Raw genomic sequence first — 27,562 nt, forward strand, 5'->3', positions numbered from 1 at the left:
TGCCACTTATTTTTGCCTTCGTCTGTTCATAAATATTTGGTTGGTAACTAATTTTTTTACAACTCACAAACAGTGCTATTTATGTTTCTTAGACATAAATACCATAAATTCCTGGTATTTATATTAGAGTTTTTCTAGGATACTTTACCTAGAAGACAAATTAATAGAAGGAAGTCTGAATATTCAATTTTATAGGATAATGTGAGCCATTTCTAAGATGATGACATTAATTTAGACTCTCACCAGCAATATATCTTAGAGTATCTGTTGCCTGACATTCTCTCCAACACTTGGTATTGTCACCACACTTAATTCGTGTAACTTGTATGCATGTGGTCTTAAATTATATTTCCTCAGTTACTACTGTGAAGTTGATATGGTATGTTTGAATTCTTTTTGAGTAGAATGAAATCTATTGTATATTTCTGGTTCGAATCATTTGTCTTTTTCTTCTGGTTGTACAAATTCTTCACATATTCCTTACATTCTGTCTTTGCCCATTGTGTTTGCAGTGGGAGTGGTGGATTCCTGGTGTCAAGCCTTGTCTTTTTCTGTATATTCCATAATACTTCTCTGTTTGCCCAATACCAGACACATATCACTGCTTTCTGTCCTCAAAGCAGGGATCAAGAAATTGTGGCAAGTACTAAAGAACAGGTTAACCTTTGCAGCAATATACATATACTTAACCCATTAGGGGAGTCAGAACTGAACAAAACAGTATTATCAATAGGGCTACATGCCTCCTTTGATTTATTTTGGCTTTGGTTCTGGAATAAGATTTTTTGTGGAAGAAGGAAGAAATCCCAAAATTGCCTATAGGAGGTCAGAACAACAGTCAAGGATGATGTGAAACCACTTCATATTTCAGAGATTTCCATTAGAACTCATGGAAATCCCTAATCCCTGTTTTGTCAAATATTCCTTTAAGCCATTCTGATAAAAGAGGTTTACTAAGTGTGCTGAAAGGTAGCTTTCTTTTTAACCATGTGGTCATCATTAAAGTGCAATTCACTTGTATGAAATGTCAAGACAACTTTTTTCTTTAAGTATCTTTCTTTGGATTGGCCAACTTCACAACCATTAAACAATATTAGAGTAGCTTGGTATTAGTAGAAGCAAAACCATAATGCTTGAGAAATGTACATTATTATACACATCGCTAAAATTCAATCAAGCATTATTAGAGATGGTTTATAGAGACAAAGTGACCTGCAGAAAGGACAGGAAGGTTCAGCTCTTGCCTAAGTTTTCCGACTCTGAGAGGAGCTCGTCTGTGAAAGAGAACCTCAAATACACGTGTATTTCCTGGATGTGGCCTCTTTGTGATCAATAAAAAATTATTCAGCAGGCCACAGTTACTCATGAAAGCGAGTCCTTTTGAATACCCAAGTGTAAGATCACTTCCTGGCGAATTCTGGCTTAAAGGAAAATCTTGGCAGGGTACAAACTCTGGGAAGTGAAAACTTCCATATGCCTAATACGGACTTCTAAGAAATATGAGAAAGTACCCATGCGTGGAGAACCTTTACATTTTGGAAGTGAGTGTGAGAATGTCAGTCCTATGACAACATCGGTGTTTGCTTCTGAGCGGCCAGATTCTGAGCGCAGAGCACAGGTAACAACAAGGACTGCTACTATTAATATGCTTTTTACTCTGTTATCAACAGCATAAGCACCAGTAGCAGGACAGCATTGGTAGACACTTACATGCATCAACTAATGGCCATCTCATCATGACCCCTTGAAGGTACCCTTATTGCCCTCATTTCACAGGTGAGGAAACTGAAGTACACAGAGGCTAAAAAACCATGTTCAAAGACCCAGCTTGGGGGCTGAAAATAGCAACCTGTCTTGCCCCATTTTTAGACACCCCCCCAAATTATCTCCATGAACATCATTTTGGGTTCAACAGGATGAACCTCTCCTAATTAGTATGGTTATCTTTGCCTGTAAGCTCCCCGAGGTTAAGGGGAACATGGGAGCAGTACTTCTTAATAGCATGACATTTTGCAACTCACCACAAAATAATGGCTACATAATTTACTGCTGTCATTAGTGCCCACAGGATCACAGATGACCCCTGTCCTTCATTCCAGAACTCCCTAGAAATTTCGTTTCATCCAAATATTTGCAAAACATGGGCATTTGGCAAAATATCTCAACACTAAATCAACAATATGCACTCTCCTTGGGAAGGGGTCATTTTCATCAACACAATGGCTTTCTGAGATTTTTAACAAACTGAACAAAAAGGAGCCCTATATATGCAGATTTTCATATTATTAAATTTATCTTATTAGAGAAGAAGACAGTGGCCCAGGCACCCACTTTACAAAAGGCAAAGTTAACCAGGGAAGGATTTCATGAGGCCCAGAATCCTGAAGCTTATACGTGGTACAATCTTAGGTGGCTTCCAAAATATTTTAAAAGGCTTTTGGCTGTAAGTAACTAAAAAACCCCAGATATGGAGAATTAATGGGGGTAGATGTAAAGACCAGGACACAGAAAGAACTAACATAAGACAAAACTAGGTCTAAGTATAAAAGAGAAGAGCACAGGATTGAAGGAAGAGTGCCAGAGTGCCCAGGGCTGCTGGATGAACCAATAACATGATGTTTGAGATAATGAACAACCAATAATTATAATAAGATCACTGCCACCAACAAACCCTCAGCGACTGCAACTTGAAATATGAATTTGTAATATGAATGACTCTTCTGGAGGATTCCACAGGTTCCAATATTATAGTGATGAGTAACCCCGTAGAGTCATGAGGCAGAGGGTTTAAAATTAAGAGCAAAACAGATTAAAGAAGACATGTGAAGGTCAAGAAAGGGGGTAGAAAGCCCGCATCGGGCTCCCTGCTCGGCAGAAAAGCCTACTTCTCCCTCTCCCACTTCCTCTGTTCCCTCTCTCGCTGTGTCTCTGTCAAATAAATAAATAAAATCTTTAAAAAAAAATTGTGGGGCACCTGGGTGGCTCAGATGGTTAAGCGTCTGCCTTCGGCTCAGGTCATGATCCCAGGGTCCTGGGATTGAGTCCCACATCGGGCTCCCTGTTCCTTGGGAGCCTGCTTCTCCCTCTGCCTCTCTCTCTGTCTCTCATGAATAAATAAAAATAAAAATCTTTAAAAAAAAAATTGTGACCATTGTGATTCATGATCATGGACTTATAGCCACCAGAATCAAGGGAGATTGGCTATGAAGGAAAAAAACAACAACAACAAACCACTATCCTGAAATATTATTCATTAGTCCAAGCCAAAGCAGCCACATAATGCAGAAAAAGTCAAATATTGTGAGCATAAAATTATGAGAAAATAGCTAAATTACTAGATACTTTCAGAGGGGGGCAAGATCGAAAGCAGTGTTTTCCTTCTTCAATGGTAGGAAGGTAGAGTTTCAAATTAGAGTCCTTATTAGTTTCCTAGGACTGCTATGACAAAGTACCACAAATAGCTCTGGATATCAGAAGTCCCAAACCAAGGTGCAGGCAGGCTTGCTTCCTTCTAAGGACTGTGGTGAAAAATCTGTTCCATGCCACTCCCCCAGTTTCTGCTCATTTGCTGGCAATCTTTAGTGTTCCTTGTATTGTGGAAGCGTAACTCCCGCCTTTACAGGGCACTCTCCCTTTATCTCTGTTTCTGTGTCCAAATTTCCCCTTTTCATAAGGGCACAATCATATTGGATCAGGCCCTACCCTAATGACTTCATCCTAACTTGATCATCTGAGATTCTAAGTAAAGTTACATTCATGCATACTGGAGGTTAAGACTTCAACATCTTTTGGGATATGCAAATTCAATCTATAGCAGTTCTGTAAGTTTGTCTTGATAAATCCTAAAATGATGTATCATTGGAAGTAGAACCTTTTAATTCAAGTATAATGAATACAGTGTTACATTAGTTTTATGTGTGCAGAATAATGATTATATAACACAATATAATGATTTGAAAATTCTGATATTACTCTGTGCTCATCACAATAAGTGTATTCTTAACCCCATTCACCTTTTTCATCCATCCCACCCACTTTCTAACAACCATCAGTTTGTTCTCTATATTTAGGAGTCTGTTTTTTGGTCTTTTTTGTTTGTTTTTTAAATTCCACATATGAGTGAAATCATGATATCTGTCTTTCTCTGATTTATTTCAGTTGTATTATACTCTCTAGATCTATTCATTTTGTTGCTAATGACAAGATGTCATTCTTTTTTATGGCTGAATAATAGTCCTGTGTGTGTGTGTGTGAGAGAGAGAGAGAGAGCGAGAGCGAGTGCACATGCATATACACTACATCTTTATCCATTCATGTATAGATGGACACTGGGTTGCTTCCATATCTTGGCTATTGTAAATAATGCTGCAATAAACATAATGGTGCATATATCTTTCCGAATTAGTGTTTTCATTTCCTTTGATAAGTACCCAGTAGTAGAATTACTGGATAATAGTGTAATTCTATTTTTATTTTTTGTGAGGAACCTCCACACTGTTTTCCACAGTGTGGCTGCACCAGTTTGCATTCCCACCAACACTGCACAAGGGTTTCTTTTTCTCCACATCCTCACTGATCCTTGTTATTTCTTGTGTTTTTTACTTTAGCCATTCTGACAGGTGTGAGGTGATAGTTCATTGTTGTTTTGATTTGCATTTCCCTGATGATGAGTGATGTCAAGCATTTTCTGGAGGTAGACTCTGACATGACATACAAGTAAGAATCGATTACTCTGATAAATTTACCCAGCAAACCATCAGAGACACTCTAAGGTGCCCACTCCAATACCTAACACGTATGTGTCAAATAAATACTGGAAGAGTAAATTCACAAATAAAAATACATTTGATTCCCTTTTGTATACCTTGGAGACACTGTTTACACATCAAGAAATCGGGCAAGGACTGGATGGTTCTTTGCCGACACCATATGCCTTCCAAGATGGGGAACATGAAACACTTTCCTATTGTCCACAGGTCTTCTGTATATGGCTTTTCCCAGTGCCATGCCACTGCCCCATGCCTGACATAATCATCAGATTTGGTTTTACAAAGATTTCTCTGTCCATATCCCTTATAAACTTCCTTTCAACAGCTAGAACATATACGTTCTAAGTGGCTTAGCTGGCCCTATTCATTATTCTTCACTCATTCATTCATGTATTCATCCATCCATCCATCCACTCATTCCAGCAATCTTCAAGATATTGAATGTACTGCTTCTTTTAGTAACATATTTTATAACATCTGCTTTACTATCTCAAAATGAAAGTCATAGATAATATAGCCTACCTACACATATAATTTCAAAGAAATCAATATATGGCCCTGATTGCAATATCAAGGATGAATTCAAAGAAAGTAACTTAAAATAATAGTTATTTCAATGTACAAATGCTCAGGCATGAAGAAGCGGTAAGATCCTTGCCCCCACATACAGAATTACAGTGAATATTTTACCTACAAATGCAGATTTTTAAAAACATGTGGTATTGGTAAGTCAATTATGAAGCATACCCTGTCATCAGTGACATGATTATCTGAAATTGAAAATGACTCTTAGAAACATTCCAAACAAAATAAAGATCTGCCTACTCTCCATCTACACAGCAATTATAGTTCTAAATAATTCACGGTATAATAAAAGCACATAATATTTTGCATTTATATGTAAAATGGAGTTATGGGTAAATTCAGTTGATTATAATTTATTTTGGAGGAATGTTCTTAACATGAATGTCTGGTGGGACAGTGGGAAGGCAATGAGATTATGAAGTGATTCTTTATTATTTGCAACTATGGTGCACAGTGCAAGACATTCAGCCTCCTAGCCCCCGCCCCCTAAATGCCTAGAGTGCTGCCAATCAATGTGACATCCAAAAGCATATCTGCAAATTGTCAAAATCCCCCATCAGCAAGAACCATTGATTTGGTCATTCTACCGACCTTAAATGAGTTTCCACTGTATGCCAGGCATCAGGAGAACGGATGAGGAGAGGAGGGAAAGCTAGGAAAACAACCAAAGACAGCAGAACAGGACATGTATAGTAAACTCACATATGCACAGCGGGTACATGGTGGGGAGGGGGTGTTGCAAGCTTTATAAAATCAAGGCCTTAGAGAGTAGAGAACAATCAGAGTTTTAGATCCAAATGATTTTAGGTGATTATGATTTCCCCAAAGGAGTGCAAGATCCCTAAAGAAGTGTGTTTTAAAAACCTTTGCACCACCTCAACATCCACAACTAACATGGAGGTGTGAGAAGATGACTGGTCAGAGCACGAAGAACTGAAACTCAGTCCCATCATATTTGTCTGAGCAACCTTAGGAAAGTTGGTTATCTCAGTCTTTCTCTATTTCTCTTTTCCAGATGGGAGATAGAGGTAATGTAGGTAGCACACGAAATAAATGACAGCTCTTTTCATTCTGATTCTCATGGCAAAGTAAAAAAAGCAAGAGCGCTGATAGTACCACTGGCCATTGGTTGGTCTTGTGGCGTCAAGTTCTGGTGGTGGCGTGGAGCTCACATAGCAGTGTCAGTGGCTTCCTCCTGTCTCTTTTCCTCCTTTCTTCTTTCCTTTTTTCCTTCCTTCCTACACTCCCTCTACCCTCCCCCTCCCCTCCCCCTCCCCCTCCCTCTCTCTCTCTCTCTGAAAAACCCTTCAAATGTTGGAGGGAGCCAAAATAGAAAATAGAGATGTAAGATAGAATAGAGGGCTGTATCACTTTGATGACACAGCATAAATCACCAGAGCTTCTGTGGTACTGCTTGAGACACATCCTGAAGATGGCCCAGAGGGCAACCATCTGGTGACAATTTTACCTGTCCTCGCATTCATCTACCTTGTATGGAGGTTAATCTCCTATCACTCAAGGTTATATGAATGAGTTTTTCATCATTAGGACCAAAATAGTTCATCTGAATTGTACAGGAGCTGTAGATTGATGAATTCATCAAGACAGAAATTTGGAACACATGGAAAGTCTCATATCTCATAGCCAACTCAGAGCTATTATGGTGATTCTAATTTTCAGAGGTTCAATCTTCCTAAGGTCGAAAATGCTCTTTTAAAATGTCTCTGTTTAACCATCTGATAAAGAGAATATCAAAAGGAATCTAATATTAAGTCTAAACCACAAATCTCTCTCTTTTCTCCTTTTTTTTTTTTTTTTTTAATATTCTTTCATTCATGCTCTCCCTAGGAATAATCATTGACAGAAGTAAGTCAGAGGAAAATCCATTCCTGTTTTATAATCGCCTCTGTAGACTGAAAGCCTATTTCTATTCAAGAACGCACTTCCAGAGTTGAGATTCTCCTTTGGGCATTGTAGTTAATTTGATGAAATTGAACAATAATCTTTCTGTTTCTAACTCATGTTCACATATTCTTGATCCCTTTGGGGTAAAGTTCAACAAACAGAATGAACCCAGCTCCTCATTAGAACTATTCAAAGGATTACATGTTGTACTCGACCAGAGTCTGGGGAAATTGTAAAGACATCAAAAAAAAGACACAAAGATTCCTTTATTATTGGGGAAGAGAGGTACTGCCTTCAAGTAATCAATACCTGTCCACCTTTAAGGGAAAGACTCTTGCAAAGTGCATCTGTGGCCACAGGCCTCTGCAAGACCACCGAAAGTGTTCGATCATGCCAAAAACATAAACTTTTTCTAAAACATTCAAGTAAAAGTCTTTGACCTCCCTAAGCCTCAGCAATTCAGAGATACTCAATGACCAAAGGCAGATAAAATGAGCAACATTGTTAGACTTAGTTTACTCAAATTCCTAACAAGTTTCTTTAACTTATTTTTATCTGGCTTAAAAAAAAAAAGTGAAGAATACATGCATGTGGACCATACTATTATATTTGGCATTCACTAAATCCCAGCAACATGCTAAGCCCCAGATATCTGAAAACTAGAGATGATCCCTGTCCAGTGGGGTCATTGTGTATGCTTAAGGACAAATATAACTTACAGCAGAAAGAAGAAAAGGTTACAGGGCAAAGGGTGCTGGATAATAGGAATTAACCAGAATACCATTATTCTGCACAAATTCAAAACATGATCAACACCTATAGGCCAGTTGTCTTTAACAAGCAATATGGAATTCCAATCTAGCCACACACTCTGCTTTAGACAAGCTGCATGAACATGGCTTCTCTTAGCTTAAGACGAGATATAGAAATAATACCCCATTTATGTCCTGTCATTGGTAACTCTGAGACTCACAGTCTGTCTCTGCAAAAGGCTGGGTTTTTTATTTTTTTAAGTGAATACCCTATTTTGTGATTTTGACAGGAGAGCACTTTCTGATCATTAAAGAAGCAGGGAAAAGAACTCTCATTTTAAGATTGTGGAGTTAAACGGAGATCATTTTGAGAGAGTCTCTGAAGCCAACACTGTTAATAATATTTTCCAGCTTACAACAACCTATAAAAAAGCACATGTGTGGCAATAAAACAGAACAAGCAGCCATGAAAGGAACATAAAGAGAGACAGACGGACAGTTGTCCAATTTTCACAGAGAGCTCTGGAACATTAAATTTTGAGCGCTCCCTGGCATAGTATATCAGGCTTTCCTCCTGTTGGGAGTCATGCTTGCCTGGAGATGACAGGATCTCTGCCTGTGGGACAGAGCTGAGCAGAGGTATCCACAGTGACTTCCTGACAATGGGGCCCACCCTCAATTCCTCATGTGGATGAAAACCGATAGCTGCTTCCACAGTAGTGGGTGGAACTAAAGAGCTTGTGAATTCCTTTAAACGTCCTTCATCTCCAAAGACTCCCTGAAGCATCATGGGAAAGAGAGAGCCATGGAGGAGTTGTGGGATTATTTGAGGGGTTAAGCTGGCCTCTTTACCCAACACACTGGGAAAGACATTCACTTAGGGGCCCCAAGATTTGGCCTTGGAATCTGGTGCCAACATTAACCAGCTGTGTTAGCTCTTTACTTTTTCTAAGCCTCACAGTCTTCATCTGCAAAATGGGACTGTCGCTAATGGCCTGGAAGCGGTATCAGGAAGCTATTAAAAAAAGATTAAGAATGGTATACATTAAATGCTTGGTGGATTATACAGTGGTGCTCAATACATGCCAGTTTTTCTTATTACTTATCTTCACTCCCTCTTTTCTTATATGGCTCCAGATTTCTAACCTCATAGAGAACTCCACAATGTAAAGATTTAAGTCAGAATACAAAGACAAGGCCACGAACACAAAGAATATGTTTTAAGTCCACTTCTTCCCTGGGGCGCCTGGGTGGCTCAGTTGGTTAAGTCCACTTCTTTCCTGCAAATATTTATTTTCCTTTACGTTAGAAAGTTCTGGAGAGCAGAATTTCTGAAAAGTTGGCCACATCTTTCCCTCAGAATTGTGAGTGGTCAAAAATGGTCAGACCAATGGCCAAAGTGCTCCATGCTGCAGAACTGGGTCCACCAGCGGCACTCATCAAGGAAAGATGGGCTGTTTGGCTGCAAAGGGCATGAGGACCAGGAGAAAATCAGAACTGTGACATATAGAATCCTCACCTGCCACAGGCCCTGGAGATTATCTGAATGTACCCCTTTCTAGTAACAACTTTTCTTCCAAATTCATACACCACTTTTATCCTTAAAAGATTTGAATACTATTACTCTAAAAGACTATTCTTTTCATAAAAATAGTTTATAGTTGATGGAAGAAAAATTCAGAGAGGTTAAATGACCATAAATGAGACAGTAGGTCAAGGACATTTTTGTATGTGGGAATGGGGACATGCGTACTATAGGAAAGAAGAGGTAAATGTACAGAGTTCAGGTTTTGGACCTGGAGAAGAGGCTGACCAGAGAATCAGAAGTGAATGGTGGGAAGTGTCAGGAAGGGGAGTAATATCAGTAGCTGCTATGGAAATTGTTCTCACTAGATTTTGAGGTAGAAGGTTCTTGGGTTTATAATTCCACGGTGCTGAAAGAACCTTGTTAGAGGGGTAGGAGAATTTTTTCTTTCTGGCTGAGCTGCAGAATCTGGATGTGTAAAGATTATGAAAGCAACATCGGCAAATCCCATAGTCCAATAACATGACCCTCTTTATGGAGTCAGTCCCCAACATGCATTCCAGGTTAGCTGGTTTTTCCACCCAAGCATGTGTTTTGCTAGTTATTGAGATTTTATAGAATTCGGCTACCTCCCTAAGTAACCTCAATGCATGAATAAAACTTGACGTTTAATTTTAGCCAAGAGAAAGTCTGCATTTAACTTTTAAGACCTTACCCTTCTTCCTGGTCTTTCTAAACCTCAGGCTGTAACAAAGACAAAGATAACTCCCCGTTCAAGGGCCAACTAACAGACTGCACATTAACAGTGGCTTCTTTTAATGATTTTCATCTGAGAGGATTCCATGTGCTTTGTCTGTAGCAAGAAATAATAAAGTAAGATATGTTAGCCAATTTTGATGTTTCCAGCCTGAACTTTTGGTACCTCGTCCTTTTTCTGCCACTTCTCCAGCCACCTTTCAATGTATAGTTTACTCAACATCCTCTCCCTGTCTGTAGCAAGAAATAATAAAATAAGATATAAGTTAGCCAATTTTGATGTTTCCAGCCTGAACTTTTGGTACCTCATCCTTTTTCTGCCATTTCTCCAGCCACCTTTCAATGTATAGTTTACTCAACATCCTCTCCCCAAGGCCCTCAAAAAAACCTATAATCATTTTTCCTCCCTCTCCTGAACTGTGAAACCTCTCTTTCTAAATGTTGAATCATATAAAATTGCCAATATTGGACCAATTCTGATCTAGAAAAATGGCAATTGCATTATGGTTCAACCTGGTAGTGATGGCATCTTGTGCTTTATTAGTAACTCTGAAATGAAAAAAGTAGACTTGTTTTTAGAGATGAAAGGAGCCTTAGATATGATCTAGCCCAGCTCAGTCAGGTACAGGCCTAACCACTGATGAGAAGATCAAACATCGCCAGTTAGAGAACGGAGCCGGGTTACATTTGGGATGACTTGACTCCTATCCCAATGTTCTTATCTCCATGGCATGGGTCAGAATTTTTTTTCTGCAAAGGGCAAGATAGTAAATACTTTAGGATCTGTGGGCTATCTGGTGTCTAACACGGTAGCATGAAAGTAGCCATAGGCAATATGTAAACAAACGAGTGTGGCTCTGTTCCAATAAAACTTTATTTATAAAAACAGATGGCAGGCTGGATTTGGCCCACAAGCTGTAGTTTGCCAAGCACTGCTCTATAGAATTCTTAGATCTAAAAATATCTGCAAGCAGATGGGTGAGGGATTTGTATATTGAAACTGTGTTCAAGTGTTCATGGATGCTAATTCAGCATAAAGATCTTACTATCCTCTGTATGTCCCTTAAAATAAGTACACAAAGTAGCCCAAAGTTGCTGGGACCTCGGGGCTATAGCTGCCTGAGGGTTTGCCATCTGCAAGATTATATCACTCAGGATGGGAATAAAATTGCCTTAATTCCTTAGCTACATCTACAAAATATACTTGTGATCTGAGGAAAAAAATATATTAGAATGTGCTATGCATCAGGCTGGCTGACCTATGGGATTAGATCCAGGCACTCCTGGGTGAAATTTTAATAGCTTTAACAATCATGTAGTCAGACTGCTTCATGTGTTAGCTGAAAGTCACTTCATTTTATCATTTGCATGTTGGGTGAACAGGGTTTGCATTGGCACTTGGGTCAGCAAGGTATTTTGAATACAGGCACTTTTTCTATTTCTCCTGACAGCCAAGAAACTACTTTGGCTATATCTACTTTCCATTTGAACTTGAGAAGCATGGGAGAATGTTATTAAGCAATTTCAAAGACTTTATTGGTCACACATTCTGGTCAGAAATCCAAAACATAGAAGGGAAGAATTATGATCAGGTCATACCAGGAAGGAAAACCAGTCAGTATATATCAGGCATGATAGTAACTGTGATTGCAATCAACATCCCTGTAGGAAAGTTCTGTCCATCCCTCTGTCCATCTGTCTGTCCATCCAACCATCTACCCAAACACCCAGATATCTAAACAGCCTACTATTTCTGAAGGCACAATACCATTTGCTGAGGAATCCCAGTTAGGTGGAGCAAGCTCCCTGCTCCTAGTGAGCTAAAAGTGTAGTAGAAGGAAGAAGTGAAGGCACAAAGACCACAGTAAGAAAACAATTAAGGCAATACGTCAAGAGAAAAAATTTTTTAAGTACCAAGCCAATTCTTGGAGGAACTCCTTGAAGACCAGTAAACTTTGAAAGAATTACCAGGTAGAGCTCTCAAGAGCTACTGCTGAGCTGTGAGAGAGCCTGGAGAAGGTGCGCTGGCCCCCTGATGCCGCTTGGTGCATATTCAACGCCCCTGATGTGCTTTTTCATTCCAGGTGCCAAACCTGCCAACCTATTTCTCAAAGGCGGGAGAGCTCACTGGCTAACCACGGCTTGTCCCTAAACAGGCAGAACTTAAAAAAAAAAAAAATCACATAATATGGATGCTTTCTACAAGTCAGTCATACCAGTTTTGAAGAATTCTGACTACTTTTATTTTATAGTACTTTATACCCAACATTCTAGAGAAGATCAGAGGTAAGAAGCAGCTTAGTACAGAATCAAAAGTGAACAAAGACACTCAAAAAAGCTTATGTGATATGAATTAAATAATTAAAGATACTACCTATACCCAGGAGAAGAGTTAGAGATTCAAAGAAGACCTCACAACCAAAACTGATGTTAAATCCAGCATTATCATTACTAATTCTTATGGTATCATCTTCTAATCCACTGTTCACATTATTTATCAAGTGGTCAATTTCTTCAAGAATGTTGGTCATATCCGCTAATTACTCTTTACATTTACATTTTATGAAATAGGGCAAAATACAACATAGTTTCGAATGGACCAAATTCTAAAACGCACCATTTATCACATTTCAAATGATATTTCTGCAATAGAACTAAAAGTATAATCCCAGACCAAGAGAAACCAAAACCCAGCAAAATGAAAACTCACCTTGGATGTGAACCCTCCTGTTCTCTCACGTCCCTTAAGCCAACCAACCGAGAGAAAAGAGCAAATTGCAGTGGTACTTACTTGCAGGCGATGGGGTACTGCATCCACTTGGAGGAGGGTGGCCATGCAGGCCATGGAGGGGAGGCAGGGAAAGTCCTCCGATGACTGGTGGAAAGAGTAATGGGTAGGGCGCGGCTGGATAGTGAGTCATGTGTCCATTCACTGCGGGGACGGGACATGCGTGGCTACTGGTGGTCATGTTTCAGGCCTCACACGATGAAAGGTGCTCTGGGGTGGGAACACATCACTTCAGGTCTTGAACCAAAGCGAGGAAGGTAAACTCAGGGCCAGGGTTGAGTCTGAGCTGTCTTCTGGGCGAAAGGCAAAACAGTTCAACATATGACCTTGCTTCTTCCCAGCATGTTTTCTCTGCCTCCCATTCTGCTGTGTTGATTACAGGAAGGATGCCTTTTTGCTCAGCTTCTCAGTTTAAGGCTGGGGAGTGCTATCACTTTAAAGATCCAGAGCTGCTAATTCTGTAAGAAAAAAATAAATAAATTTCCTAAGTCAAAAATACTTTCTTCTTTATCAGGTTATATGAAAAATCTCAGATATTAATCTAGGTCTCCTAATTCCCTGCTGTTCCCTTATATTCACTACCTTTATTTTCTTAAATTCTTATATTCTAATATAGAATAAAACTTATATACAATTTCAAAGTAGCCCTGACTATCCAAAATTAAATATCAAAGTAGCCCTTACTATCCAATATTAAATAGCCCACCCTGGGGTAATCTTTCTCGATATTCCTCACCCTGCTTAAGTTTTCTCTATGGCACTTAAGTTTCTGTGAGTGTTTTCGTCTGCCTCCACCATTAGAATGTACTCACCAGGAGGGCAGAGTTTTTCTGTTTTGTGAACCACTCTGTTTTAAGCTCCTATAAGGGTACCAGGTAGGCCACAGACAATAAATATTTGTTGAATGAATGAATGTTTTTTCTTGCTTCTTTTAGAGAAATTGATTATTTTATGTTGTCCTAACCTACGTGCTTCCAAGACGTTACATATTTTATATGAACAAATTCAGAATTTCAACCCAGCCCCCTTTTGGAATGAGATACCCAACAAGATAAATATAACTGTAGGAGAAAACTGTATCCTAATGAAAGGTAAGAGACATAGCCAAAGATCAGTGAAATATTTTATATCTGTTTCTTATTGTTGACAGTATATACATTTCTTGTAAGAACACCATCTGTTGATCCATACACCTGCTGCGTCTATCTGCTCAATCATCTACCCATTAATCGAATCCTAACTTAACTATTATACGCCCAGTGCTGACGTGGGCACTACAGATATACAATGTGAAATGATGCTAATGTGACTCCTTGCATCGCGGAGTGTCTAGTTTGAACAGCTCCTAAATGAAACCACATTGTTAGAGAGGGGTAAATTGCTCTGCCCCAACAAAGGACATGCAAGGAATGCTTAGCACCTAGGACTCCTTGAGACTGGGAATGGAAGAAGCCTGAAGTTGATTCTAGAGTGGGCTGACTGAGACTTCACAGGCTCATTTTGGCCCCGATGATCAATACTCAATGAAAGTCCCCAACTCTGGACTCCACTGAGGGGAAGCCCTGAATGTAAACCCACGTGACACAAAACAAGAACAATATCGCAGGGCCAGCACAGTGTCATTGTCAAGAGCATGATTCTAGAGCCAGACCACCTGGGTTCACATCATGGCCCCCACCCCACAGACAGTTATCTTACTTCTCAATATAGCAGTTATTATAATAAAATGGGGATAATAACAGAATTTACTTCAGAGGGCAGTTGTGAGGAGTAAGGGAGGAAATGAGGTAACATGAAGAGAAGCTGAGTGCCCGGTGCCAAGTCAACACCGGGTCAAAGTTTGCTATTCACATATGCGTTGTCTCACCAAATGATATGCTTCTGAGAACAAGCTCACTGGAGTAGACAAGAGGCTCTGGGGTCAGGGCAGGGAGGAAATCACAGCATAGTCATCTGAGGAAAATATTAGAACTAAAACTTTTGTCACAGAAGAAGCAAAGGTGGGACCCAGGTACAGCTGAGAACAAAGACTCATTAAGGCTTACTGATTTCTCAGTTTGTGAAGTTAGCCAGTTTGATTCTCAACCCTAGAATTTTCTAATCCATAATAACTTCTTTTGTTTACTCTGTGTCAGGCACTTCACTTATGAGCTCTAAGCTCTAGCCCTTACAGCTGTCCCGTAAGGCAATTATTCTCCTCATTTTCCAGGTGAGAAAACAGAGTCTCAGGGAGTTTAAATGACTTAGCCTGCAATGTCACAAAGTCAGCCTGTGGCTTAGTCAGAATCTGAACCTAGATCTGGCTGGTTCTTCTGTCTCTCTGCTTTCCCCTGTACCATGCTGTGCCTTTATGTCACTGAGTGCCTGACGCGTCCCCGCTGTACCCTACAGGAAAAAGTCCACAAGCTGTTGTGATGTGAGCGGCTGTCCTCACCTTGATGACATTCTCCCCAGGGCCTTGAGTCCCTGGCCTATTAATATTACAAACGAACGTCATCCACAGTGAGACCATATGGTCCCAGGTGCCCCAGAACTCCACTGTCCCTTACAAAGGAGACAGTATTCCCTGTTGGCTTATGTAACACACTTACCCCCCCACCAAAGTGAGGCCCCTCCCCAAATATCGATGTCCTTTTCACACTTTCAAACCACAACTTGTTTCTCTGATGAAAATAAAGTAAATGGACTATGAGAGGTGAATGTTTTCCCTGCTTTCTCTTCTAAAAAATCACATACCATCTAATATATTTAACACTTTCATTTTGTAGTTTGTAGCAAATTAATTAGAAAATAAACAGTACCATTTAGTATTTGCTGCATTTCCACTCAATTTGATTTTTAAATCACACACACAAAGCCCAGCATTGTTAAAAATGGTCTTTTCTATCTCCATTAGACAAACTACCTCATTAACTGGTAGAGCTGACAGTTCAGAAACCCACCCCCGCAGGGCACAATTCTTATAGTTTTAAAGCTGTTTGTTTGTTTTTACCAACCAGGGACTATTTCTACTCTCAACAATCCTTCATTTCTCTTTGCTTTCAAACACTGCAGATTTTCAGCATCCTGCCTGCTGATTGAAAAGTCTGGTATCATGCCCAGGATCTTTAAGAAAAAAAAAAAAGAAGAAGAAAGAAAGAAAAGAAAGATAAAAAAGAAAACTTAAACTGATAATAGGGCAAAAGGGAAAAAAGAATCGGTGTGTTGGGAAAATCCTGTTATGTTGCAGGAAAATTGTTTGAACAGTCACTGGGTCTATGTTCACATATGTGACTGATTAAGGCTATTTCTGGAAGCAGAGAATTTCCTTTGTTTTAGGCTTCTCGAAAAAAGATGGTTCGTGGTGTTAGGAGTGCTTTTTTTTTTCCCCCTCCATGCCTGATTTGAGTTTGGGCTCATTCAGGGTTCCTTTCTTCACAACCTGAAGCAAAGCAAAGGGAAGCTGAGTGGAAGAGGGGACAGAAGTGGGGACCAAGGACTCAGGAGACTCCCTGGGTGTCAGTTTCATCATCTGTGAAAGAGGTCAAGGGAAGAGGAACAAGTTTTAAATCAAGTTTCTCAGACTGTGCTGTCCAGAAAACAAATGTTTTATGAGATATTAAATGGAGCTGAAAATATTTGAGAGGAAATAAAAAAGAAAGGATTTTTACATAACTGTATGCGTAGTTGATATTGTTCTGCAATAATCTGCCTTTGATAAATAGTGGAATGACAGAAGGTAGTAGGAGAGGTCTACCCACTACCCAGTTGGATGAAATGTGCTCATGCAGTGACAGGGATCCTGGGAACGGTTAACATCTACGCCCGCATCTGTGAGATATTATTTTAATAAAAGACAGTATATTTTCTCCAGTTTAATTTGTTCATGTTTTTATTCCATTAAAAAGTTTTTTTTTTAAATTACATTTCAATTTATTGTCACATTTAATTTACCAGAGGTCATTTCTGTATTTATTTTAGCTTAAATTTGCATGCAAGCTTCCAAGCTTATACTTCTAAACATTTAACATTTGTTTTATAAACATGATACTTACATATGATTTTTTTTAAAAAGTAGTTCCCTTTAAACCAGTGATTCTCAGAGCTCTGTCCCTAAACCAGCTGTCTCACCATCACCTGGAAACTTGTTAGAAACACAGATTCTCCAGGCCCAAGATCGAACGAATCAGAGTTTGAGGTAGCCCAGCAATCTGTGTTCTAAGAAGCCCTCTGGATGATTCTGATGCAGCTAACATTTGAGAACCACTGCTCTAGATGTGAGGTTGGCAAATTTCTTCTGTAACGGGCCAGAAAGTAAATAATTCAGCTTGTAGGCCATGTAGTCTCTGTCACAAATACTCCACTCTGTTTTTGTACTGATTTCTTGTGAGACAAAAGCAACCACAGATAATCCATAAACAAGTGGACATGGCTGTAATCCAATAAAACATTATTTACAAAAATAGGCAGTCTGCTGAACCTGGCTCATGGACCATAGCTTGCTGACCTCTGCTTTAGATTAATAAAGAAAAACAGCAGCCCACTTTCCCAATCCTTTAGTTCCCCTCCCTATAAGCAACTGCTTGAAACTATTTTAGTTGGGCTTTTTCCTGTTACTTGTATTTCTAGTTAATGTGCTTAAACTATTTTTTTTTATAATTATATAAGCTTTCCTTTACTATCTGTTGGTTTCTACTATAAATATGGTTTAAGTCTCTTTGGCTATTGCTCACATATGCTAGACCCTCTTTTCTCTCTTATTCCCAACACAATGTCATCACAATTAAAAAAATGAAAATCATTTACATTATATTTACCTAAATATGACTAGGTAAATATTGTTACAGCTGAGCCACAGGACATACTACATTAACAGTTCTTATAAAAAACTTTTGTGTTTCCTGGAGTTAATAATTGCTTTGTTTATATAATTGGATTATTTTCCATCTATGAATAATTCTTCCCCAACTCCCTGACAATTTTGCCAGACATGTCATATGATATAGGAGTTCCACAACTGGAGACATGCCTCTTGCCCCAGGGCTGATTGGCTGCTTTCCTAGTCTCATGCATAGATGTCAAACCAAGACTTTCTATTATCACTTCTTTCTCTCTCTCTCTCTCTCTCTTTTTTTTTTTTTTTTGGAACCCGTTTCCTGGATCACATGTCTTTCTCTTTCTTGGTTTAATTATTCCTCTGGTGGTTTCTTCCCCCTAAGATCTTTCCCAGAGATGGTATGAGTGATGAAAATTTTTTGAGACTTTGCATGTATTAAAATATTTTTATGCTATACCTCATATTTGTTTGATAGTTTGGGTAGGTATAAAATTATGGATTGAAGTTAACTTTTTAAGTTAGAGTTTTAAGTATGTCACACCACTTTTTCAAGCTTTCTACATTGCTTTGGAAATTTCTAAGACTATTCTGATTTTGGATCCTTTGTGTGTGACATTTTTTCCTTTTTTGCAAGCCTTTATAGTCTTTTCTCTATCCCCTATGGATCTTTTTTTCTCCTACATTGTGCTAAGCATTTGGTAGAGTTCTTCAATCTAGTGACCCATATCCTTCTGTTAAAGAAAACTTAATTTTATACTTCCTTGACAATATCTTCCTCTACATATATTATGTTCTCTCCTTTTGGAAATATTAGATACTGCACCTTCTGAATTATATTGTCTCTCATATTATAACTTTTCATCTATTTCTTCTACTTTTTGCAAAATAACCTCACTTTCAACTTCCTATTACTCTATTGAATTTCATATTTATGGTACTTTATTAACATCTAAGAGTTTTCTTGTTTTTTCTTCTTTACACATTCTGGTTTTGGTCACAAATGGCTTATCTTTTCTTTTAGAATATTAAGAATAGTTTTGTTTTTTTTTAATGTTTTACTCTGCTTTGTATATTGACTCTTTTTTTCCCACTTTTTGGTCTGTTGTTTTATTTTCTTTAATATTACATGTATTTCTCAATTGTATTTTCTGTCCTATTCTAGGCCCACCCATTTATATATGAAAGGAAAAACTTATTGCAAGCTCTGCTTTCATAAGCAAACCTTGTCAAATGGATAAGTTTCATGAAAAAGTGATCTAAGTGGGCCATTTCTTTGGGAGACCCCCCAAATGTTAGATTTACGGGCTTTTTATTTGGGGCTTGAGAAGTAGCAGAATAAGCTGCCCCAAAATATGACTGTAGGGATTCAGGACATGTCACCCCAAAATATGATTTGGTATATTGATTATTTGAGTTGTAAGCACTTGAAAAACAGTATAGTAGGGAGAGGCTTTTTCTAAAATCCCCTTATATGCCTAAAGACCTATCCAACCAAAAGCAACACAGTTATAAATCCCCTCCATGGGAGTTTTATCAACCAGCAAAGATGGACTCTTCTCATAGAAGAGGAAACTAGACGTCAGCTGCACACCCAGACAAATGGTGTCACAAGCTATCATACCTCCAGTCTATTCTGAGGGCCCATTCAGCTTTCTTAAACATTACTTAACTCTCCTCATTAGATGCTGCATTCCCTTCCTTCCCCTTTCCCTATCAAGATGGTGTTTAGGGGCACCTGGGTGGCTCAGTCGGTTAATCGGCTGCCTTTGGCTCAGGTCATGATCCCAGGGTCCTGGGATCGAGCCCCACATCGGGCTCCCTGCTCCACGGGGAGCCTGCTTCTCCCTCTCCCCCTCCCCCTGCTTGTGTTCCCTCTCTCACTGGGTCTCTCTCTGTCAAATAAATAAATAAAATCTTAAAAAAAAATGGTGTTTAATTCTGAATTCTAAGCCATCTCAGGGGGTTATTCATTTTTTTTTCTGGTTCTCTCCCATGTATACATGAGGTATACATGTTAATAAACTTTTGTTGTTTTTCCCTCCTTTATCTATTATTACAGCGGTCTCAGCTAAGAACTCAGAAGGATAGAGGAGAAATTATTTTTCCTCCCCTATAGGCTCTTTGGTAAATTCACTGAGAAATTCTCTAAGGTTCTACTCAGAATGGGGAAAAAAGAAAATGCCTTACTGAAAAGACTTCTGATAGATGAATGGAACAGTGAGGCTCAGGCTGCCCGTGAGCTTACTATTAAATATGGAGCCATTTACTTCTTCCTCCTGTGTTCAGTCTAACACTGCCTCCCCACTCTACATTTATGCCTGGTGTCCAGAACTCTAACCTCTCTAGTTTAATTTCTTCAAAGAGTAGACTTATCTTTCCTACCAGGGTTGGGTTACCGTAATCACCAGAATGTAACAGGTGGAGAAGTGAATTTAACTACTCCTTGTTCAGAACTCCAACCAATCTTACTATCTCAATCATCACTTCCATCTTTCTGGACATCTGGTGCTTCTACTTTCTGGGACCTTCCAAAATCCTACAGTTTGCATCTCCTTGCTTCTTCTTTGCATCTCCTTCTTCAGGCACTTAGCATTCTGCTTTCTGAACTTGGCCAATTTACTCATTACTGCCCATCTACTTTTTGTCTGTAAGAAAAGTTATTGCCATTTCTTGTCTGCAATTAACATCTCTCATGTTTTTGTTAGTTTTAATAGTTTATACATTTTACATCCCCTTGCTATCATTTTAATAAAGATTTGGGAGGGAATAGGGAAAAATGCATGTTGTTAATCCATTCACTAGAAATTCACTAAATTTTATCATATATGATATTTCATGACAATTTTTATTGAAATATAATTAACATATAATGTCATATTAGTTTAAGGTACAATATATTGATTTGACAATTCTATCCTCAGTGCTTACCATAATAAGTGTAGTTACTATCTGTCATCATACATTATTACAGTATTATTGACTATATTCTCTATGCTGTCCTTTTCATCCGTGTGACTTACTTATTTTATAACTTGAAGTTTGTACCTCTTAATCCCCTTTATCTATTTCACCCATCCCCCTACCCACTATTCCTCTGGCAATCACCAGTTTGTTCTCTGTATTTAAGACTCTGTGTTTTTTTTGTTTGGTCTCAATCTGAAATTGAACAAAAAGGGTGAGGTTTGGGTGCCTGAGTGGCTCAGTCAGTTAAGCATCTGCCTTCAGCTTAGGTCATTATCCCAGAGTCCTGGGATAGAGTTCTGCATTGGGTTCCCTGCTCAGCGGGGAGTCTGCTACTCCCTCTACCCCTCCCCCTTCATGATCTCTCTCTCTCTCTCATTCTCCCTCTCTCAAATAAAATCTTAAAAAAAAAAGTGAGGTTTGACTTGCCATCATAGACATGCCACAGGGCTGTGTCAAAAGCCTTCTACTAATAAATAAAATAAAGATGGGATTTGACCTGCCTTAGCCATGCACCTGCACACATACTGGATAATTAGAAATGTCATTTAATGCATTGGTGACTTGATATGTGCTTTCTAGAAGACTCCAAGTTGGAGAGAGGACACTTGATGAGAGTCTGCCTTGAGACACAGGAGCCAAACACTTTAACCTGGTAAGAAGTGTTAATTTTACACCATGCTGCCTTTGAGTGTGATCCAAGTGACAGAACAGAAAAGATTTCTGTAGAAAACACTGTATTCATTTCCTCCCATTGAAATTTAGTGACACCATGCTGATGTGGCTAACATAAAACACAAGCAGAAGTGAACAAAAGATAGATTATCTTTTAAATTTCTTGCGGTAGAGCACAGAAAACTCTTCTGTATTTCTTCAGCTCATTTAGAATTTGTTGGGGATATTTTTGCTTCAACAGACACTAAATGCATATTGCCTCTTCTTCCAGTTTATTTTAGCCCAGACCTCCCTATTTATTTAAGGCATTGGTTCCAGGTAATGCCACTTAAAATTTCTCAAATGCATTCAGCCAAATACCTGTTTTCAGTAAAAATGCCAAACTCAGCACAAATTCTGTCAATTTCCTTTGCTGCTGTTCTTGATAGAAAAGAAACACAGCTATAAAGAAGTCAGTTTTGCACGCCTGGTAGTTTTGCAGCCTTTCTTATATCCACCATCTTCGTTGTAAATATTACTGATAAAATTATGGTCAACTTAAACCAAGGGGATGATGCAACAAGTAACTCGAATTTGGCCAAAAAGAGAAATGTCTTAGCACTCTTTAATTTAGAAATGAAAGAGAATAGAGTCATTTAGAGAGAATAATGCCATCAGAGTCCCTCAGACCACCAAGTGAGCAGAGTGAAAGCTGAATCACTCTACTGCTTTAGGAGGAGGTCAACTGGCATATTGAAGACATATTTTTAAAAGCATACACAAAATGTGCCTGCATTCCTTGTTGGGCCATTTTTATATGATTCCATCTGCTAAAGAAATACAAAGAGAAAATATGACTCAGAAAATGATGAGGAAATATAGATATATTAGAAAGCATAAAACTCTAAGATTTTAATTTCATAAATTATAGTAGCAGCAGTGTATAGATGAATTTTTAGGGAGTCAACACTCAGACCAAAGTTGTTACATATGCTAGCATTGCCAAACTCACCTCCCAAAGGACCAGCTTTCTCCTAAGGTCTTTTCACATAGATTCCAAAACATAAAGGTATAGAGTATGTACTGGATTAGACAGCTGTTAGTATTATGGCTTGTTTCTAAGAGAAGTGACAGCAGACAACTCCTTATACAATGGTTTCCATGCTTTCCATCATGGAATTCTGCCATAACAAGCATAATGACTGTATTAGGATTTGGGTCAAGGGAAAGTCAGCTCTCCATAGGCTGGTTTAGCCTAGAAGATATAGTCTGCCCATTGGGAGTCTCTACATTGAATGGTGACCAACCTATCCTATCAGTCTTACTATTGGTTTCAAATGCCGAACTCACAAAGACAGACACAGCTGTAAAAGGTAAAAGACTGGCATAGAAATGGAAAGATATACACAAAATGAAGTTTGCAGAAGCCACGAGGCTGGAGAAACCAAGTAAGCAAGAAATAGGAGATAGAGAGGAACACAGAACCAAGACACTGGTAGAGAAAGGGATGAATCAGGTCATAACAGCCATGACTGTGCCTCTAGGTTATTGTTAGTGTTAAGAACAGCATTCTGATTTTTTTGAGGCCCAAGTTTCACCTGTTCAACTGTTCTGTATTTTTCCTTCCCTTCCATGCAACAAACTCCCAAATTGTATCACTAGACCTTAGCTCCCAGAAGAACCTTACCATCCCAGTATTTAACTCTGTGTCTTTTGGAAGGATAAAGTGGCCAGTCTTCAGTTGACTATGATAATAGACCACTGATGTAATGTCAACCTACATGTTAGGATTAAGACTGACATGACGTTGTCAAGTAGGATTTTTAAGTGTCCATTCATAAATGACATGGTGCTGGAAAATCACTAAGGAAAGAGACACATTTGAGGTCTCTGGAATCTTGCAGTTTGTAATAATATGGAGATCATAAAAACATATAAAGTATACTTTGCTACAGTCAAGCTCAGTATCTATGCATATCCATTGATATCTGTAATTAAATTCATCACATATTTATTCTTTTTATAAAAGGAGAATATAACAGAAGTCAGAGTCCCCAAAGTAGTGAATTTAAATAACTAGTGTATAGTATTCAATAATATTTAAGTATTACAACATGGTTATAGCTTTTTGGGGGGGTCTATCTACTCTAGAAAGTGAGGTCTAGTTGAAAAAATATTTTTAACAAATTTATACAGTTGCCTTTACCATGTCAAAACAACAAGAGCAAGAATTTTCCAGGCACATTTGGGTTATCTCGGTTGGTCACATAAATGAAATGGTCACAGAGTTTTCACCTTAATAAGGAATTGGGATTGTCAGAGCTGCTACAGAACATCTGGGCACTGTACCCATCCCATGCCCAGTGTAGGTCTACTCAGGTTCTGCCACTAATGTTTGTTTCCTTACTTACATGGACCAGCTTAAAGACATTTTAGGTGCTTCTTGTGATGACAAGCAATGTCTCAAATTATTCTTGCTTCCCAATATCCTGTGGCCCATGGGAGATAAGCCCTCATTCTCATCAGTTTCTCAGCTGGGACAGGCATTTTGGTACTTGATCAGTTTCCCCTACTCCCCAATACCATCTGGCTGAGGTGAAGATACTCTACCAAGCTCTCACCAGCTGCTTCTCCTCAATAGCCAGATCTTATCCCTATGCCTCTAGGTTTTGTGTCTATGTCAATCTGGACAGGCAATCTGGAATTATCACCACACAGTCCCGATCTGCCTCTGCCTGCAGTCCATACTTCCTTCATATTGGGCCTTCTTGGAGAGGGATCAGTGTCCATTTTGGACACAGTGTGTCAAAATGTTAGCATCTTTGAAAACAAGCTATATGGCCAGACATATTATCACCGTTCAGGTTTTCTCCTTTCCCACATTCTTTGCATTCTGTGTTGCATGTATCTCCTGAGGTCAAAAACATCACAGTTGTGTTCAGTAGAATAGAGCTTTCAGTTGATTTTCAAAAAATGGATTGGAAATATGCCTATCTTTGATCCCTTCAGCTTCCAGTGGCTGGTGAGGACCTGATGGTGGGGGAGATGGAACAAAGCCTTTGAGACAATGTATTCATCCATCAGCGACTCCTTTGTTTACCACCATGGGCCATGCAAATATGTAGCATCATGTGGAAAAAAGTTTAAGAAGCACTACATTAGAATTATGATACTACAAAGAGAAAGTCAGACCAAATAAGCAAAGACTTTTTTTTTTTTTCAGGTGTAGAAAACTGCCTAATTTCTTTAAATTAGATTTGACTGGACTCTAAATATTCATATTACCTGAGAGTGGGTGGATTCAGTCTGTTGTTAAGATTTTCTTTCTCTTTCAGGGTTATAAAAAGGACCTTGGGTCTCATGCAACCAAAACATTGGGAGTGGACTACAAGAAAAAAGACAGACAATAACACATGTTGGAGAGAATGTGTAGAATTTGAACCCTTCAGTATTGCTGGTGAGAACAAAAATGGTATGACTGCTTTGGAAAACAGTTTGACAGTTTCAGAAAAATGGATGGATGGATGGATGGAAGGAAGGAAGGAAGGAAGGAAGGAAGGAAAAAAGTTACACAGAGCTACCATATGACCTAGGAATTCCACTACTGAGTATATAAGGAAAGTGAAAACATAACCAAGCAAAAACTTGCACATGAATATTCACAGCAGCATTATTCATAATAGCCAAAAAGTAGAAACAACCCAAGTGACCATGAATTGATGAATGGATAAGCAATATGTAGTATATCTGTACAATGGAGTATTATTTAGTCATCAAGAGGAATGAAGTACTGATATACGCTACAATATAGATGAACCCTGAAAACATTATGCTAAGGGAAAGAAGCCATAAAAGACTTAAAAGGCCTTAGATATGAAGGCTACATATTATAGGATTCCATTTATATGAAATGACCAGAAGACGTAAATCCTTAGACAGAAACTGGGGGGAGGAAGGTGTAGAGAGTGACTTTTAGTGGGTATAGGGTTTCCTTCTTGGGTGATGAAAATATGCTGGAAATAAGTAATGATGACAGTAGCCTAATTTTGTGAATATACTAAGAACCACTGATTATACAGCTAAAAAGGATGAATTTAGGTTATGCAAATTATACCTTGATAATCACAAAAGAGAAATAGGTGCATCAACCAACCAACCACAAATGGGGGTAGACTCCATCCACACAGCTTCTACTGATATATTCCCGAAGCCTGAGTCCAGATTAGCCTGTACATGTGGCTTTGGCCTTGGTGAACTGGGCACAGGGTACAGTCTTTCCAGAGCATCACACAGCCATTTTCTCTGGAGAGGCCCTCATCTGCAGGGGGCTCTGTTAGGATCAGGCCTGGGTCCTCACCGCTCACAGCCCTCATGGACTCCTGCTCTCTACTCACATTTAGGGAACGTCTACTCACCTTCACTCCCTCCTTACCTCTTCTGCATTTTCTTAAATTCATAAATTCAGGGTTTTTTTTTAATGTTCTTATCTCCTTTTATTCTCCCTGGAAGGGATTTTGTCAATAAACCTGCATTTGTTCCTTAAAACACAGTCAACATTTTGAAAAAAAAAAAAATAAATAAAAACTAGCTCTGCACAAAGGTATGCCCCAAACTATGTTCTAAGAAAAGGGGGAAGGCAAAAGAATGCAAGGGCATGATGAGAGTTTTGCATTCTGGAACGGGCAGACCATGAAGAAAGTGTGGAGGAGCAGAAATGTTGTCAACTTACAGTCCTGCATTAACGTGAATAGGGCACTGTCTCAATCCATTCGGGCTGTCCTAACAAAATCATCAACAACAGAAACTTACTTCTCACAGTTCTAGAGGCTGGAAGTCCAAGATCAAGGGTCAGGGTAGTCCTGCTCCGGCGAGACCCCCATGGCAGGCATCTTCTTGCTGCGGGCTCACATGTAGAAGGGGCAACCTAGCTGTCTGGGTTCTCTAAGATCACTAATCCAAATCAGAAGGGCTCCACCTTCATGACCTAATCACCCATTAAAAGCTTCACCTCCTAACACCATCACCCTGAGGGTTATGATTTCAACATATCAATTTACGGGGCACTCAACCATTCAGACCACAGAAGACACAAGAGTTAGGCCTCTGTGGTAGCTGAACTAGCTAAGGTAGATTGAATAATGGCACCCAAAGGGGTCCATGTCCTAATTTCAGAAACCAAGGAATGTTATAGGATCAAAAGAACTTTGCAGATGTGATTAAAATGAAGGATCTTGAAATGGGGAGATTATTCTGGATTCTCGGAGTCCCCCAATATAATCACAGAGGTTCTTATAAGAGGAAGACAAGGGGGGTGTGATTACAGGAGGGGGTGGTATGATGACAGAAGCAGAATTTGGAGTGATATGCTTTGAATGTAAAGGGGCTAAAAGCCAAGGAAGATACTGAGCCCCTAGATGTTGATAAAGGCAAAGAAACACATTCTCCCCTCAGAGCCAGGAGGAACTAACCCAGCTGATATCTTGACTTTACCCCAGTGAAACTGATTTTGGACTTCTGACCACCAGAGCTGAAAGGATAAATTTGTATTTTTTTAAAACGACTAAGTCTGTGGTCATTTTTTATAGCAGCAATAGGAAACAAATATATCAGTCCACTCTGAGCCTTCAAGGACCTCCTCAAGAACACAAACCACAAACACTGACATAATACTTATCCTGAAACCAGTAGCCAGTTTTGCCAAAATACAATTATCCCCCTGGGGGAAAACCCAATGTGTGGTGTTGGTCAGGGAGAAAATGCTCACCACTGGCTTCTAAAACTTCCTACAACACTAAAGCAGAGGTGAAGCCAAGTGATGCTAGTTCTAAAGAAGACATGGGCTCAAAAAGAGGCCAGGGGTCAGAGTGGTACCAGGAGAAGAGACAAGAGTGTGCTATCTCTGGTGGCAACATACAACCATTCCTGAACAGTGTATAAAATGTTAATTTAACTATTTTTGCCTTTCTGCTATGTCATGTGAAAATTGTGCAAGGTCTTTTTTTTTTTTAATCAGCAGCCTTAGAGCTTCCCTGAAAATTGCCAGGTTGTTCT

General features: G+C 39.1%; 1 protein-coding gene across 1 annotated transcript in view; it reads right to left on the reverse strand.

The window, feature by feature from the left end:
- Positions 1-27,562, reverse strand: part of RARB (retinoic acid receptor beta) — a 464,566-nt gene that overhangs the window by 381,185 nt on the left and 55,819 nt on the right. The window contains exon 2 of the mRNA XM_034993612.1: positions 13,084-13,538. Coding sequence (XP_034849503.1) covers positions 13,084-13,261 — 178 coding nt within the window. The 5' untranslated portion in view covers positions 13,262-13,538. The remainder of the gene's footprint in view (positions 1-13,083; positions 13,539-27,562) is intronic.

The sequence above is a fragment of the Mirounga leonina genome, unplaced genomic scaffold, assembly GCF_011800145.1.
Source record: "Mirounga leonina isolate KUSES-001 unplaced genomic scaffold, KU_Mleo_1.0 Mir_115, whole genome shotgun sequence".
Classification (NCBI taxonomy): Eukaryota; Metazoa; Chordata; class Mammalia; order Carnivora; family Phocidae; genus Mirounga; species Mirounga leonina.